Source organism: Biomphalaria glabrata, chromosome 8 (assembly GCF_947242115.1).
Source record: "Biomphalaria glabrata chromosome 8, xgBioGlab47.1, whole genome shotgun sequence".
Taxonomy (NCBI): domain Eukaryota; kingdom Metazoa; phylum Mollusca; class Gastropoda; family Planorbidae; genus Biomphalaria; species Biomphalaria glabrata.
This window is the reverse complement of record NC_074718.1, coordinates 25,145,429-25,163,613: the sequence shown is the minus strand read 5'-3', so window position 1 is coordinate 25,163,613 and position 18,185 is coordinate 25,145,429. Positions and strand designations below refer to the sequence as shown.

At 38.3% G+C, this 18,185-nt stretch overlaps 1 protein-coding gene, 1 long non-coding RNA gene and 1 pseudogene across 2 annotated transcripts; all 3 read right to left on the bottom strand.

Moving 5' to 3' along the window:
* Positions 1-439: 439 nt before the first annotated feature.
* Positions 440-915, bottom strand: LOC129927758 (40S ribosomal protein S12-like; annotated as a pseudogene).
* A 4,627-nt stretch (positions 916-5,542) lies between these two features.
* Positions 5,543-6,551, bottom strand: LOC106064286 (uncharacterized). The gene is made up of 2 exons (XR_001217167.2): positions 6,158-6,551; positions 5,543-6,038 (listed from the first exon to the last, which is right to left on the bottom strand). It is a non-coding gene; the product is annotated as an uncharacterized LOC106064286 (long non-coding RNA).
* A 9,689-nt stretch (positions 6,552-16,240) lies between these two features.
* Positions 16,241-17,992, bottom strand: LOC106051555 (uncharacterized). The gene has a single exon (XM_013206747.2). It carries the CDS (start codon positions 17,260-17,262, stop codon positions 16,267-16,269), a length of 996 nt encoding a protein of 331 aa, XP_013062201.2. The 5' UTR covers positions 17,263-17,992; the 3' UTR covers positions 16,241-16,266.
* Positions 17,993-18,185: the final 193 nt, after the last annotated feature.

The window sequence follows — 18,185 nt, the reverse complement described above, 5'->3', positions numbered from 1 at the left end:
GACAAGCTTCTTACGTTTTTAAATGCAAATCTAATAGACTAAAATCGAGATCCATATGTATAATCAATTTAAATATTTGAAACTATAAATGCAAATACGTTTCTTGTTCAATTAAAGAAACTGTTTGTGATTTTTTTTAAACGCCAATCAGGCAAACATTTTACCTTTTCAAACTGTGGATCGGTGTCGCTTATGTCTATCGAAAATATGGATTTTTTTTTAGTCCATTCTAACATGTAAAACTTGTCACATATTAATTTTTGTCCGTTGAAATATATTGTTATACGAGGAAAGATGCTGCAGACAACTGAACCAGAATTTGTTGAAACATTTTGATTGTCCAGCAGATATATTTGTATATGTTTAAATTAATGCAGATTAATGCATATCGTTTGTTAACTAAAAGAAAAGTCAAAGTGTTATTCATCTAACTTTTATATATAGATCTAGATCTATATATTCTTGACAATATCGAGAGCCTGAGAATCTTTACCATAATCCTTAACAACTACAGCCCCACATGCATTGACTTTTCTTGCTTTGCCTTCTTTATCTAATTTGCAGAGGCCAGCCCATTCACCCAATTTCTTGGCATTATCCACCTTCAGAAGATTGATTCCATGTTCTGCACATAAAGCTTCAATAAGCTTGGTATACAATGGTTCATCAACACTATTAGCTAACACACACAAATGAGCCTGTTGTTTGTCTAATGCTTTTGTGACTTTTTTAACACCTCTACATAAGCCAACATATATTAAAGCTGTTTTAAGAACTTCTTTCAAAGCCTCATATGTAGCCTATCCATAGGAGCACTGGAATCTTTGGCAGCACTTGGGGTTGAGGGTTGGACATCATCTCCTTCTGCGTCAGACATTTTGAAACAGATATCCTAGAGCAGGGTTCGGCAACTTTTTGAGTCGGAAGAGCCAAAAATTACAATTTACAAAATTTTAAAGTTTTTAAAGAGCCACAAAGCTTTTTCTTGCCAACTATAAATAGTAGCACTACTGGCATAAATAAAGTTCTTTGATAAATAAAAATAAATCTATATATTCAAAAGAAAAAATATCTATTTATTTATATATGACTAGTGTTTTTCACAACAAATTAGATACTATATATATGGCATTATTAGATAATTACTTATTATATAAGTAAATAAATCCAAAGAATTAAACATCTACATACAACACTAACTTGTACTAAAATAATAAAACAATTGAGCAAACAAATTCAATGGGAGCGATGGCATTTGTCACAACACTTGTTTTTAGTTTCAAACAAGACTCTAAATTTTCATTTGTTAATTGGCATCTTACTTAATGTTTAATTATATTCATGCAAGAGAACGCTTGCTCGCATGAATATGTCGATCCGAATATAGTCAGCACTCCAATGGCCAACCTTTTCACTTCACTGTAGCAATCTGGAAGACAATTCCAGGCGTCGAATATAAGTCGAATATAAGTGCCTCATCTCGCGTTATTTCTTTGAAAGCTGTCCAATTTTGTTGCGTTACTTACATACATTTCTGGACCTCAAACTTTTCAAACTTGCTTTTCGAATCTGCAAATTCTCCGCTCCATAAAGCTTTACTTTTTAAAGTCCAGTATCAATACCAAATGGCTCAATGTGGATTTCGTTACTATCACTGGTGGATCCAGGGGGGGGCGGTAGGGGCGATCGCCCCCCCCCCCACTCGGCCGACAACCCCGAAGGGGGGGGGCGGACGAATTTTAGTATAGAAATCACACAATTTGTATACGAATTTATTACTTATGTTAATAATATATACTAATTATTTATATTTCAACCTATTTTTAGATTATTTCGCCCCCCCCCTTTCTAGTATTTTGGCCGATTTGGTAGGGTCGGGAGGGGGCGATGGCATCAATTCGCCCCCCCCCCCAACCATAAATTTTCGAGTGAGGGGCGGTCCTATTTATTTGCAGAAATCATAGCTTGCTAACAGAATCAATCAAATATCTATATGATTAAAACTTGTTATTGGTATTTTAACCGGTCCTTATATTATGTCCTTCATCTTTGGCCGATTGGAAGAGGAGGAGCGAATACCTCTACTGCCCTTCCAATCTAAACCCTTTAAGTGTGTGGGGGGGCGGTCCTACTTTTATGGAGAAATCATAGTATGTGAACAAAATTAGTCGAATATCTATATAATATAAACAAGTGGAAGTGCGATACATGCAATCACCTTCCCCCCATCGGACAAACCAATACTTTTTCTTTTTGTATTATAGTAAGAAATTACAAAATTTAAAAAATCTGTCACTAATATAATTTATATATGCTATAAAGTAAATTCTTATATCGAGTCGCCCAACCTCTATTCTTTAATGCAAAATGCAATCATCAGCAGAAATTATAAAAAGGAGCGAGGATTAATCGTTTTCATTTTACAGCCCTTCCCCTTTCCAGACAGAGTTTGTGTAATTTCACATGAATTTGTCATAACTATTTTAAGAAAGACTTTGCTTTGGAAAAGTTATAATTCAAACGAAATTTTTCAATATAACAGTCACGGTTGAGATGAGTTCAAAAGCCATATAACCTTTTCCTAGTCGACTTTTTCCAACCTTTACTCAATTTGATATTTTTCTAGTTAAATAAACTTAGGACTATAACTCACAATTTATGCTTACATTTTATTGAATATTATTGATGGAATTTTTTTTTTCGGCGGCGATCCTCAAAGCCTTAATCTAAATACGTTGGGTATCTTTTCTTTTCAAAGAACAAATCGGTTGTATTTGCAATGTATTAAGGGACTATAAATTCATATTAGAATATTTTTCCACATTATTCAAAAGGTCCTTTATAATAGAATGAATAATGAGCTGTAGGTCAGGAGAATGCGTTACTGCAGTGAAGAATGCAAGTAAACGCTTTTGGAGACGGGGCGAACCCACAGATAAATAATGGGCTGTAGATGTCAGGACAATGCTTTTGGCGTCGGGGCGAACACTGATAAACAATGTTAATCGATTCATTTTTTTTTTTCGATAAGATAAATAATATTTGAGTATGGAACTAAAGAGCTGCATGTGGCTCGCGAGCCGCAGGTTGCCGACCCCTGAGACAAAGAGAAGGAGCCTCCTGTGTGTATGTAATCTATAAATATGAAAAACCGTAATATATGAACTAAACATTGTACGTTATAAAAAAAGGTTGAATAAGGCATCCATAAATTTGAATTTTAATACGTAAACATTTTTAGAAATCCATAACACATTGGATAACATGAAAATTGGATGAACTCCAAATGGTAGCAGGGGAGGAAAGCATGGGCTTCCCGTAGTGCCCTGCTAAGGTAGTTTCTTATGACTCCTCCATTCAGTTGTGACCCTTCAGTTGTCTCTTCGCAGCCATTGGACACACTTGTAAGATATGCACCACTGTTTCCTATGCCTGCCCCATTAGTTAAAGCAGGGGGGGGGGGAGTACCTATGTCATTTGTAACGAAAATAATATTTATATGCTTCCAATCGTATCTGCTGTCTATGAGGGAAATGATTTTGAACCTGGCAAACAGATAAAATGATAATTTCTGTGAAAGAACATTTGCGCATCTCGTAAACTAGAAAAGATACCGGTACTGAAAATCCGACATCACAATATTTTAGACCATTCAAAGTTCTGATGCAACGGCTACTTTTTTTTCTTTTCTGAAAGCGAAAAATCTATTTTTTTTAAATTACTTATGCAATCAGTTTTGTTTTCATAAAAATGCACCACTTTTACAACTATTCACTATTAATAGTAACAAACACGGGAGGCTCTTTATTAGGAAGGCCACAATTTACCATATTTTTAACCTATTTATGCAAACGGTTGTAGATTTTTTTTTGTAAAAAAATATTATTTTTACATTTGTATTGTTAAGTTATGTAAGTTCTATTATACTAAGTAATATTCTGATATTCAGCTACAGTCCATGGTTGACAAACTATCTGCTGCTTGCCAGAAGTTCGGCTTAAACATCAGTCAAAGCAAGACTAAGATACTTGTCCAAAACACATACACTGCACCTCAAGTAAGCATTAATGGCCAACCACTAGAAATTGTTGATCACTTTTGTTACCTTGGCTCCATCATATCCAACAACACTCTACTGGATAAAGACATAAACAACAGGATATCCAAGGCAATGGCCACCATGTCATGGTTGCAGAAAAGAGTCTGGGACAACATATTGCTGACTAGCAGTACTAAAGCCCTAGTCTACCGGACCTGTGTGTTGAGCACCTTGCTGTACGGAAGTGAAACATGGTCAACCTACTCATGGCAGGAAAAAAAGCTGAATGTCTTCCACCTCCGATGCCTAAGGCGGATCTTTAAAATAAGGTGGCAAGATAAGATAACAAATGAGGAAGTGCTACATAGAGCAGGATGCCAGGACATCCGCTCTGTTATCAGCAGCAGACGCCTTGGCTGGCTTGGCCACGTTCGTAGAATGCCAGTAGGTCGACTTCCACAGGACATCCTGTATGGCGATCTAATTGAAGGCAGGAGAGCCGCTGGTCGCCCACTTTTACGTTATACGGATGTATGCAAACGCGACATGAAGCTCTTCAAAATCGACACTGGCAACTGGGAAGAGGTGGCACTGGACAGATCCACATGGAGAGAGAGCATAAAGGAAGGGTCACAGATTGCAGATGTCATACACAACAGAAGCAGAAAGAAGGGTGAAAATGCAATGGCGCCTGGTGATTTTATATGCCCAACCTGTGATCGCAGCTGTGTATCAAGGATTGGCCTCTTTAGTCACACAAGAAGTTGCAAAGGGAAAAGATCGTCTCACGAGACGTAAAATGCCACAGATTATACTAAGTAATATATATTGCACACAAAAAATGTTCACTTTTTTTTCAAGAGAAAAAATCTATTTAGTATGCATATAAGTTGATCATAATTTAAAACAACAATTCGTTTTTTATATTATCGCGTGAGCTGTAATATCACATGGACACTATGGAGAAGTGGTGCCCAAAATGCGGGCCACATCCGGCCCACGAAGTTGTTCTATCGAAACTTTGGCACAAATTGTAGAAAATACCCTCTCCACAAAATATATATATATATATATATATATATATATATATATATATATATATATATATATATATATATATATATATATATATATATAAATAATAAGTTTGAAAAAAACGTCTTTCTCTACGTTAGAGTAAATGGACTAGTATCGATAATAAGCCAACATATTTGTTTCGTAAACAAAAGGAGTCTCTTTTTAAACAACATATTAAGCATTAAACAACTACATGAAACCAAACAAATATCAGCCCTCTCGTTACTACTTCATTTTACCTCACTCTAATATATAGGCTACATGTACCAGTATTATTCCATTGGCTCTTGATGACAAGTTGTCTACGATGATTCTCGCTCTTGGTGCGTGTAATTACTTTGAATGTATATATAAATTAAACTAATGACAACAATGTCACAACATAAATGACCACATAATGAATACTCATAATAAAGTCAAACTCTCTAATTAAAACTAATATTTAATATTCCAAATAGGCATCAATAGCCACTTTAAAATAATGTAATAAATGTAGCCTAATGAGAGATTGATGAAATGAATTGATAACTACAAACATATATTATGAATAACATAATATTAATAACATAAGACAAGTGGCTTCGATACTATGTACTAAAAAAACTATGATATCTGTAAACATAATAAACAATAAAGACATAATCAACAATACAGCAATTAATCAACCACGCCAATCAGACCACCACGGCTACTCCATCCTCCATGCACTGGACCTAGCGCCGCAGACTGCATCAGAGTTCAGTACCGCTGCCCATGTCATCTGATGTCAATCACTGCATGTCGTACATTGTCTTGCTGACTACGCCACTGTCGCTAACATCTATTCTGTGTCTCTAAGCTAGACGGCCACATGCTCAAGACTGCTACCCAGAATGTCAGACTGTCACTAAGACTGCCACTAAGACTCACTAAGACTGTCACTCTAAATAGACAAATAATCAAAATATCGCTAACAACTAGCTAATGCGCCATTCTATTTAATCATAATCAACTAGCATCTAAAGCTAGATATTTATAACTAATAACAATATTTCTTCTTACCCTGGTCCCTAAGAATTAGTTCCTACATGTTGTCTCTGGCAAACAACTCACACCTATTGAAGCCAAGATCGCGAGCCAGCCTCGGCGACTTGCTCCCAATGTTTGTATGTGTCGTTCACCAGAAAACGCCTAGCACACGACACACGCCCCTGCTAACACTACATGGTGTTGTGTCCCGACTGCCCCAAAACTCTACTCTGTATAGGCTGAGACCCTAACCCACGCCTAAACTAACGCTACTAAATCGTCCGTGTCTGTCCCATCCTACGGGTATCGAGTCGCCCTACCAGGTATAAATCTAAGTGTCACACTATTCCTACCCTTTGTCTGTACTCTGTCAAGTCTGTCGGTGAGCCGTGGAAACACCTTACAAAATAATTAACTTTGCTCACACACACACTGTGACACACACACATATCTGTGACAAATAAGACTGCATACTTGGTTTGAGACATCATTGTTAGATTACACCTAGAGTGCAGGATACAAAAAAAAAAAAAAAGACAAGAAAATGAGTCTGCTGTAAGGCTAGCCATGGGCTAGCTAGCTAAAGAGTTGTTCACGTTGTAAGTAGAGACATGAAGCCATTTTCCCACGGCAAATGCGTAAAAAAGTACCGGTACTTAGTTGCAGTGATGGAAGAAATGAGTACTTAAAAGAAGAATTGTATTGAAGCTTTTAACCTTTCTCGTGAAAATTATAAGGAAAGTGAAAGATATGGGTAAATATGTCCATTCAAAACTAACAGACAAAGGAGATTTCAAAATGTTTTTTTTATATTGTCACCGACATATTTGATACCGCTAAAAATCTTTTTTTTTTATTCGCGGTACAAACAACAGTTTTCAAATCAGAGAAGTTAGTAGCCATGAGGGGCATACATGGGACCACCACTGGCGAAGTCCTGATCAAAGAGGTTACAACCATTACAGAGGATCTTTCTCTTCTTGGAAGAAATGAGTTGAAATGACCACTGAAGGTGCCACAAGTGTGGTTGACAGCAAGAGTAATTAGAAAAATTGTTGAGTCAAATGGCACTGAGCCCCTTCATTAAATAATTCACCAACAAAATCTATGTGGCAAACTGTTCAGTCTGGACCATGTGATGATGATCCGTCATTTCGAAAATTCCTCTGCGGCCTGTGTGTTAAGTGCCCAGATGGAGCTGCAGCTTGAATGGACTGACTTACAAACTCCTTGTCAAATTACAAGTGATGCAGACAATTGATTTCCACTCTAGGCTACCTGCAGAAACTTTTCTAAATCTCCAGAAACAAGTGCAATGATCACAACAATTACAAGCATTATTAGTGAGGACTAAACTTTGAACTGATGAATAGGGTGAGACCCATGTTACTTAATTGTCTCACGGAGGAACACCTACATTTCTAGTTTCAGTAGCCTACTCAGACTCGATGTGCCCAGTGGCACGATTTTCGAAAAATAAATGGCCCGCCGGCTGAATAAGGTTGGGCATCACTGCTATAGAGCACTTAACCAAAGGAAAAAAATATTTTTTTTTACGGAAATGTTTTTTTCTTGAGGAATAATTAATTAAGAGATTGACCCTTTACAAAACAATTAGATATTCATTATATGTCATCAGTTAGTCCAGGTTCACATCTATATCTTCTCCGTTCTTCTCTGTCATTTATCTTTGATAGAATTTCATTCTGATAATATTGAAACCAGCCTTTTTACCTGCCTGTGTGAACCACTTCGGGGGCCGATTTTCAGTTTGTGTTTCCACACAAACTGTCTTTGTAACCTTGTTTTTTTTTTTTTTTTATTGTTCGAGTCTGAACTCGGCGTCTCAAGTTTCGGTGCTAGAAAGCCGACGCTTGCCACTGATATAGGCTATACAAGAACTTATTTTTAAAAAGATTTTATATTGTTTTAGCGAACGACCTAATTCTCAGCTCAAGACATCTTCCATTAGCTTAATACAATTCTGTATAAAACAAAGTTTATTGATTTCAACTAATTCATAAAAAAAAAGTTAATTTGTTTATTTATTCCTGTGTTGTCATCGACCAATGATAATAACTGTGCAACGTTTCAACTTGATCCTGTTATGATATGATTAGGAATTAGTTATTTGTTTCGGGAATAGGGTAAAGTTTTACTTAGCGACGATGACGTAAAGTGGGTTAAAAAACAAGAACGCTCTAAGTGACGCTAAAAGGAAGACGCTTCTTGTAGAGCTGTAGAATAGATAGGCCTATACGGATTTACAAACATAGCTGACATCGGACGATTCCCTTCTTGATTATTAAATATATTTGTAGAACAACATCAGCGTCGACTACATATTTGATTGCTTCGGCCTTTCGCCGGTGTTACTGAAGTAGTTTGAGTTACGCATTACTTCCAGTCAGACGTAGATCTACACTAGATATATTTCCAAGAATCAACACCGCGCGGAAGCCTTAACAAGTAAGCCTTGACAGTAAGACTTAAGACGGGAGTATTGCAAACAATCAATACACAACGTTACTACAAAAAAAAAAAAAGGCTTAACTAAATGATTCACATTCACATACAGGACGAATTAACAGCTAAACGTATATCTGGACCTCTTGCTAGATTACACCTAATTTTAAGGATATCTACAATCCACCACGATTTAACCTGGTAGTGATAATCTAGCGAGTGGTCACTTCCCTACAGACTCTAATTATTCTAAGGAGAAAGTAGTTAAATAACACTTGACTTATCTGTCTAAGAAGCGGCGATAACTCCACAGTCAGTCTCTGGTCCACTCTTCCTACGCTAATGTCTGTCCCGGCGGCAAGGCTCACGGCGATGTCTTCCCTAGCGGTGAGATAAGGACAGCGAACGTTTCGGCTCTCCAAGGTCCTTCGGTACTGGTCTGCAACGGCTCCGGTTCTTCGGTGGTACGGCGCAGGGGCGGACTGGCTATATGGGCAAACGGGCAAATGCCCGGTGGGCCGGTACCAAATGGGCCGGTCTGGTCGCGACCAAAGAAAAAAAAATTTAACGCAGACAACTTTTAAAAAAAGTGACAGCAGCAAGACACGAAGGCCCGAACACGTTTTCTTGTTGTTGTTTTTTTTTAATTCTTATTACAATTAATTTTGTTTGAAATTCATCAAGAATATCAACACAAAAAAAAATACACTATACACTGTATGTATCATCATTTGCAAAACGTTAGACCGTACATTCTGCAATGCACGAGCGGCATGGACTGCTTTGATGTCTTCGAGGCTGTGTTTGGCCTCATCATTTTGCTGGTCGGCATGAGCCTTTGATGGCAATCCCATTTTCTTTATCCTCCTTCCCTCCCCCGTCTTTTAATGGTTCCAATGAAATTTAACCAAAAAGAGGGATGAGAGAGGTTAAGTTAGAAAACATTGTAACAACGCAGCAAAAAAAAAAAAACAAAAGATAGGCGCGACAATACTTAATAGAAATTAACTTTAACACATACACACAGCCGCGAAATTGCAAACCACCCAACTTATTTACAGCTCAATATGGGTATAAAGCTCTACTTTCTGCGATTTGATAAGAAAAAGTAAGTTTCTTTTTGTTTATTTTTAATAACATAGATCTAAAAAATACTACACTTAGGGCTTACAAATAATATTATTTAATTAAAAAATAAATCTAGATCTAAATCAATTTTTATACAATTATAATAAATAGCAAACTTATGCTTAGTAATAATAATAAGGCTAGTCTTCGAGCCCGAAGATTAGTGAGGAATGCAGTATTTCCCGTGGCTGCGCAGCCCCAGCTCAGACCAACATATTTTGCCACATCCAGGGCAAACATAACCATTGTCCGCAGGTGGTCGATTTAGATTTTCTTTTCGCCGCTTGCGTTTGTCCTCGGCAGCAGATTTTCTTTTGGTCTGAAATGTGTATCCCGCGGCCTTCGTGAGTGACCTCCAGCTGTCTCGTTCTGAGGCCGCATTCAACCAGGTGCTCTCTTCTACGCCAGCCAAGGAAAGTTGACGCCTAAGCTGGTCTTTGAAGCGTTTCCATGGGGCGCCTCTGTTACGTCAAACACCTTTTAGCTCACCAAAAAAGACTGCCTTTGGCATACGTTCGTCTCCCATACGGGATGCGTGCCCTACCCAGCGTAACTGTCGGACCAAAAGAAGTCCCTCTATACTGTCCATACCGGCGTTTGCAGAGGACATCGCTGTTTGTAGTGCGGTCTTGCCATCGTATGTCCATGATAGAGCGCAAGCATCTTTGGTGGAAGCGCTCAAGAAGTCTTAGATGTTTCCTGTATAGTGTCCATGTCTCAGAGCCATACAGAAGGGTTGAGAGAACCACCGCCTCGTAGACACTGATTTTTGTAGGCAGGCGGAGCGATCTGTTCCGCCAAACTCTCGCCTGAAGGCGTCCAAAAGCGCTACTGGCCCTGGACAGACGGTTATCAACTTTCCTTGAAAGTAAGGCGTCATTTGACACTATACTACCTAGATATATGAAGTGGTCTACCACATTAAGGAGCTGTCCGTTTACGGTGATCCTTGGGGGTGAGTATCGTTTATTGGGTGACTTCTGGAACATGACTTCTGTTTTCCCGAGGTTTATAGCTAGACCGAAAGAGGCGGCAGCGTATGCAAATTCGTTTACCGCGTTCTGGAGGTCATGTTCATTGTGAGCTAGCAGGGCGCAATCATCGGCATAGAGTAGCTCCGTTATGACCATCTCCTTTGTTTTTTGTATGGGATAGTAGACGTCGAACGAAACCGGATATAGATGCCTTCGTGCAATCGCTGCCTCATTTGACCCAGCATTACGCCAAAGAAGATTGCAAATAGAGTAGGAGCAAGTACATAGCCCTGCTTCACACCATTTTCTATTAGGAAGTGATCAGAAAGGGCACCTTCTGGCCTCTTTGTCCCACGTGAAACTGCTTGAGAATAGATATGAACGTAGGTGGGCATCCCAGCCTGGCTAAAATCCTCCACAAACCATCGCGACAGACCGTGTCGAAAGCCTTGGTGAGGTCCTCAAAGGCAGCGTATAGGTTTACGTTCTGCTCTATGCATTTTTCTTGTAATTGTCGCAGAACAAATATCATGTCTGCCGGCTCTGAAACCACAATGGCTTTCAGATAAGACCTCGTCCACTAAAGAGTGGGTTAGTCGGTCGAGCAACTTAGTATGAAGTCATTAATGATGAAAATTATATATATAATATATATAGCGCTGTCACATCCGATATTTAATGGAAGGAGATTTATATTTTCAATAATGGGTCATGGTATATTCCTATACAAATGGCGTTTTTGAGAATGTACTAGGAGGAAGCAAGAGCTTTTCACATTAAGTAAGTGCCTCTCTAACCGTTCTACTTTCTCTTATCTTTGAATGGAATGGGTTGCCTGAGTCAGCCAGGAAAACCAATGATTTAGCATATTTTAAGTCACAGATCAACATAGATGACTAGATTGACACATGAAATGCGTAAGACGTAACAGTTTTATTTTTTGAAGAAACGTCTGTAATCTGTAAGTAATAACAAAAAGCTTCAAACTCAATAGGCTGCTATTGTATTGTTTATAGTTTTCAGACTACATACATGTAGGCCTATAAATAGAATACATTATGTAATCCTACGAATGCATACATTCAGTTTTCGATGCGTTATCAAACTTTATATATTTTGTAGAGAATTAGGCTTACACCTATAAAATAAGAGATGGGCGTAGCCGGGAGGGGAGGGTCTTCAAACCATCACTTGCCTCAGACCTCATTGTCTGAAAGGGAAATTTTACTTACTGCCCCAGTGCAGCCAACTTAAGCAAACTACAGTCACCAAATTTAATGAGCGTAGTTAAAAGGTTTTTGTGGTTTCCCTTCCCCCTCCAGTACAAAAACTAAAGCATTTTACCATTTTCTACCAGTCGCTGGACTCCATTGAATAGCAGATTTGGTTTTTGATTTTTTTTTAGCGAAAGAGTAGCAAGCTAATTGCACTGTAGATACCTCAGAATATGCATTTTTAAAGCTTAAAATAACGGAAATAATGCTTGGTTCCGGGGCTTCGGACCCCACTAGGAGGAGTTCACAGCGCTCCCCCGGACTTCCTAGCTGCCCTTTGGCGGTGTGTACTGTCTTTCCACTAATTATAGGAAGAGAGAAAAAAAAAGTTTGAAAGAATGAAAGATCAGAATATAATGAAGATTAATTACATATACACACACACTAATATATATAGGCCTATATATATAAACTGCGGAGTGGGGTAAACCCCCCCCCCCACACACACACACCGAAAATATATGACATGCCATTTGTGGGCCTGTTTATATGGTAATGCCCGGGCCGATTTTGATACCCAGTCCGCCCCTGGTACGGCGTCTGGTTCTGGTTCACGGTGATCTGTCGTCTGGCTCCGGTTCGTCGGTGACGTAGATTCTGGTTCCGGTTGCTGGTTCCGACGCAGGTACGGTGGTTCCAGGTGGTCGTCTGTCCAAAGTGAAACTGGAACGGTCCAACAGTTGACACAGCGACAAAGTCAAAGTCCAGTGCTAGAATACCGGTTATCTGGCTATCTAACGTGTAGCACAGATTCAGCCGAGCCGTAGATCAAACTGTACTTAAGTGCCGTAGGCAGTAAGATGGCTCTTACGTCAAAAGTTCTTTGGCGTGACCTCAACGGTCGATCTTGGCCTTGCAGAGGTGACCTTCACGTTCGTTCTCAAGATGCCGGGCAGGCGATATCTCTTCAGTACGGCTTTCTTCCCTTCCAACTGTAGCCTTCTCAATACCGAACTACAGACTTCAATACGATGCCCCAACGTATGGGCGTTTCCAAATTACAAATGTAGATCTAGATCTATATTTCGTTACCTCTAGGTCTACGAGTCCAGGATCTCACTGGCTTTCCTTCGCCGACGTGGCTATATAATCAGGGTCTAGCTGCAGACTAGGCCGATGACGTTAACTTCTGCCTCCTCCTAGCAGAGGGCTTCTATCCTTCTGGATGTTGATGCCAGTGAGCTCCGAGTCTGGGGTCGCCACGTTGTTAAGGCTTCCGCGCGGTGTTGATTCTTGGAAATATATCTAGTGTAGATCTAGGCTACGTCTGACTGGAAGTAATGCGTAACTACTTCAGTAACACCGGCGAAAGGCCGAAACAATCAAATATGTAGTCGACACTGATGTTGTTCTACAAATATATTTAATAATCAAGAAGGGAATCGTCCGATGTCAGCTATGTCCGTAAAGCCGTATCTATTCTACTGCTCTACAAGAAGCGTCTTCTTTTAGCGTCACTTAGAGCGTTCTTGTTTTTTAACCCACTTTACGTCATCGTCGCTAAGTAAAACTTTACCCTATTCCCGAAACAAATAACTAATTCCTAATCATGTCATAACAGCATACAAGCTGTTTTTTTTTTAAATAGGTTTTACGGTAATTGCAATGTAGGCCTATAAAAGAGGACCTATCTGATGAAGACCCTTCGGCGCATTGGGCGGCAAGCTGTCTCCACAAAGATGTCATAGGCAATAAATGGAGCCTCTTCCCATCTGATGTAAGGTCCTCCGTGAAAGTATGGCGCCAAGTTATACGAGTAAGTTCCTTTGTGCGCTTTCCTCGTATTGGCCTCCAATATCTGCCGGCTCCATGAGAAAGGAGGGGGGTATGGCGTGGGGCTAGCGACCCTACCCTGAGAAAAACTAAATTGCTACAGAAACTGCAAACTTTAAATTAAACATAAAGATACTTAATATGAGAGGCCAATATTAAAATTAAGAGCAGTTTTTTTTCAACCTTTACTGGTGACATCCTATCCCAAGCAAAAATTAAAAAATTCCGAGCTTGTTTTAGACAGCGGGTCTAGGGGAGTGCTGTAAGGTCCCCCACCAAGCAATTTCTTGCATTCTGTACTGCTCAGATGCATTTACTGCGAGTGAAATTTAGTATACTTAACTGAGCTGAGGAGAGGCACTGGCCGATACTGACGTACCGTATGAGGAAAAAATCGATGTGCATATTATTTGACGTGATTGTCGAGTAAACCCGGACTCCCTGTGGCAGGCCTGTTTTGGTCAAACAAAAGACGTCAACAGAACGATGGTTAGGCGCTCTATGGCCGTGAGGAACGTGGGTGAAATTTGATGGCGTCAACGGAGACAATGTTTTGAGTCAATTTTAATGCGTCCAATAAAGATAATAATAGACCTACTCCTTTTAATGTACCGATAAATATTTTATATTAGTAGGCCAATAGTATTGTTACGAATCTCCTTATCCAGGCTCGCTGCAAATGGTACCAAACGACACCACCAACTTAAAGAACTCGACAACTCTGGGCTTCAAAGTAACGTAATAGTTTAATGTCAATAAATAACAGCCAACACTGTACAATTGGCAGCACGTAACACAAGACTGTACAAATATCTCTTCGATAACACCGTTCCGCCGTATCAAGTCTTGCACTGGTCTCTCTGTCTCGTCTCGGACTTGTACTGAGCCGTTGTAACGAACTGTAGATCGGGAAGTTGTGACTGACTGGTCTCTGATACCTTCGCTCTTTATATAGGGTCCCTACTGGCCTTCTCGAATCGGACAGAACGTCGCTCGACCATTCTGGGTGGTCAGATGACTACAATTCTCGTGACGCTCCTGAGCTGTGTTCACGACGCCGATCCTTCCCGAACCGTCATGTTGAAACTCGTCTCGGCTGACCGTCGTAACTCGTCACGCTCGACCGCTCATCTAGCGCTGGCCTGGGGCGATTGGCGTTGGCTGACTACACACACACACACCACCCCCGTCTGTGCCACCACCAGGTTTATAACAGTATTATTTTTACATGATCAATATTCATGATTATGGTTTTACTAAAAGAATGTTAATATAACATTTAGTCCCTTGAAATCAAATAACACCTTCGCGTCTCTCCCGTCAACATGTCTCTTTTCCTTAGATCAGAAAAAGCTGATTTAGAGGAAAAGTGGGGGGAAAAAAGGGGGGGGGGGGCGCGACAATGTCTCCAAATTAGTATTTAAAATCAATTTATCTAGGCAATCGTACCAAAGCAATTAATTTCGTTTATGACGTATGGAACTCAGTTTTGTTATAGAACTAGTCATGCAAAAGTTCTCATAAGAAAAAAAAAAACCGCATGGGAAAGTAAAAGACTACGATTTTAGTACCGTTACTAATTATAAAAATTTGATGTTAAAGTTTTAAAATAAAGAAAACCTGCAAAAAGATATTAGCATATTGTGACCGTATCCTGTTTTAAAAGCTGGATATGCAATGAAGAGCTGGGAGGTGGGGGGGCAGTAGTGTGAAAATGCTTAATTAGGTAATCTATATACTCCTCTTCAAATTGTCCAAAAAGCTTCGAGATAAATCCCTTTTATGAACCTTTGACACAGGAAAGACTTTTATCCTGTGGCCAGGATGAAGGATTAGCTTTTCACCAAACATTCTGTCTGGATGACTCCATCAACTAGATGATCATTTAATCCCATCCATTTGTCACAGTCCCTTGATCCAATTCAATGGGTTCCCCCTTCCCATGCAAGGATGGAGGCCAAGCCCACAAGGACAAACTTCATATTCCCATACTGAACCATCACATTCTGTGGAGGAGCCATCATCGCCCATATTGCCCCTGCTGGGGAATGCTGCAACAGATCGAACAGGGTTAGTAAGGCTTTCTTCCATCCTCATCACGTGCAAGTATGCTCGCTAGAGCATAAGATGTAGCTTTCTGGAGGCTATGTTTGCTCTCATTCTTAGCCTACTCGCTTTCCCTGGTGGACATTTCCACAGAGGTGTCATGCTGAGATGATGGGAACTTTTTCCTATGGGTATCTCCCCATTTTAGATTTACTATTGATTGAATTTTTTTATTAGGAAAGAAGCAACAGAATATATTTTAAAATATCAATGAATATAAACTTTTTTTTTAACAAATTGTGTACAGGTAAATCCTCCCCCTTTCCCCAAAATTGGAATAGATTTATAAGATAGGATATTCCCCGAATAGAGGATAGTTTTGTTTAAAGCATAGTAGAAAATCTAATCTAAAAGAAACACAAACACACTACAAACAAAATACAAAACACATTAAGTTAATTATTCATATAAAAATGTATTGTTAGAATAGTATTAGAAAAAGCTTTCTTCCTCTATCTATATGTGGGTAATCCCCAACAAGAACGCCTTTGAAATATTTCATGGCAATGTCTATAGTATTTTCTACTTGGTTAACTGAAGCTGGATAAAACTGTATTACAATCTTGCCTTCAGGGGCCACAACGTTTCTTAAGGAACCAAAGAAAGACTCTAATTGTTTTTGCCATGATCCATAAAACAGCCACTGAAGAAATGAAACACTGATCACTAGGTCAAAACTGTTTTCTTTAAAGGGTAGTCCATACCTTAAATCCCACCTGACAAGGTCAAACATTGAACTGTTGCACATATTTAGTTTATCTTTTTCATTACCAATTAATTTAGAGTTGGCATTAATAGTCATTGTTTGAGACCACAGAGAAACATTGTTTTGTATATTAAGGAGACACTCCTTATCATCAAGATCATTTTTAAAACCAACAAGAGACTGCAGCTTTATATCTACACCAACACAATGGTGCCCTAAGTTAAGGAGAGGCATCATGCTCATGCCGTCACCACATCCTACGTCTAAAACCATCAGAGGAAGTAAATTTACATTTGCTGGACTATTGAAATCTACCTGTGATGAATTACACTTAACAATATCATTACTTAATTTTAAGGCCATTGAGATGAGTTCATGTTGAATTCGCTGATTTTGTATAAGCTTTCTTTTACTGATGTGTCCAGTGCAGGTTGAGTTACTAGTCACACACTTATTTAGATGAGTTTTGGAACTGTTGATTAAAAGTTCTGGTCTGCGTTGGAATCCACCGGTGATTGATTTTATTTTAAAATCGCTCAACTTCTTAAATATTTTCAAGTCTTTTGGAAATCTGATATAACTAAGAGGTGTATTGGGAAATAGAAAAATACATTTGCTGACATTATGTAATGATGCATAATACTTTTTTGGTCTAGAAAAAATCAAACTTTTGCTTTTTGTGTTGAGAATATTAAAAACAATTTTTTTCATTTTCTACAAATTTTGTACATGGAGATATATGTTAATATATGGTGACAAAAAATTTATATGGAAAGATTTTTGAACAATATGGTGCATAAACCAGTCACAGTACACAAATGTGTTGATGTAGCTTAATAAAATTAAAATGTAACAATTAAACAAGATGTTGAAAAATATATATTAAAAATGGCATTCAGGAATAAAGAAACATAGTTTTTACATAGGTCACTAACAGATCTTTTTAAAGAGAATCTATTGTAGTATTGTGTCATAGATTCAAAATTTTTAATTATCTCCCCTGTTTCATTTTCTTTTGTATTCTATTAAATTTCCCATTTAAAACATTTAGCATTCAATTTTAGATTTTAAAAAAAAGTCTAGATCTCTACATAAATGAATGATGAATGCAACTACATTTTACTCTATAGACTATTAATTATTATAAATAATGCAAGTTTGCAAGTAAATCTAGAGTAGATATTTTTTGGTCAATTTGAATGGTATGATCACCTAAAAGGTAGTCTAAGTCTGTGGACTATATTTGTCTAGATTTAGATATAGACTTAAAACTTAAATGACATTTTCAACAATAACATATTAGATATAGATCTAGCTCTAACAAAGCCCTTTTGTTTACAAGAAATCATTACAAGTATATTGCATCATATTTCAAAACAACGCATGCCAACTAAGATGGGGGCTACCATTTTGGATTAATCAAATGTCTCACAAATATGAAAAGTATACGAATCAAATTCCTATTTTTTTAGAAGTTCACAACATTATGATTGTTTGCGCAATACTTTATTTTCATATTTTATTAATAAATTATCCAGATGTAATAAAAAAACATAGATTGAGATTTACAGACTGTAGATTAAATCTAGGTTCTAGATCTATTCTACATTACCATTGAATAATATTGTAAAAAA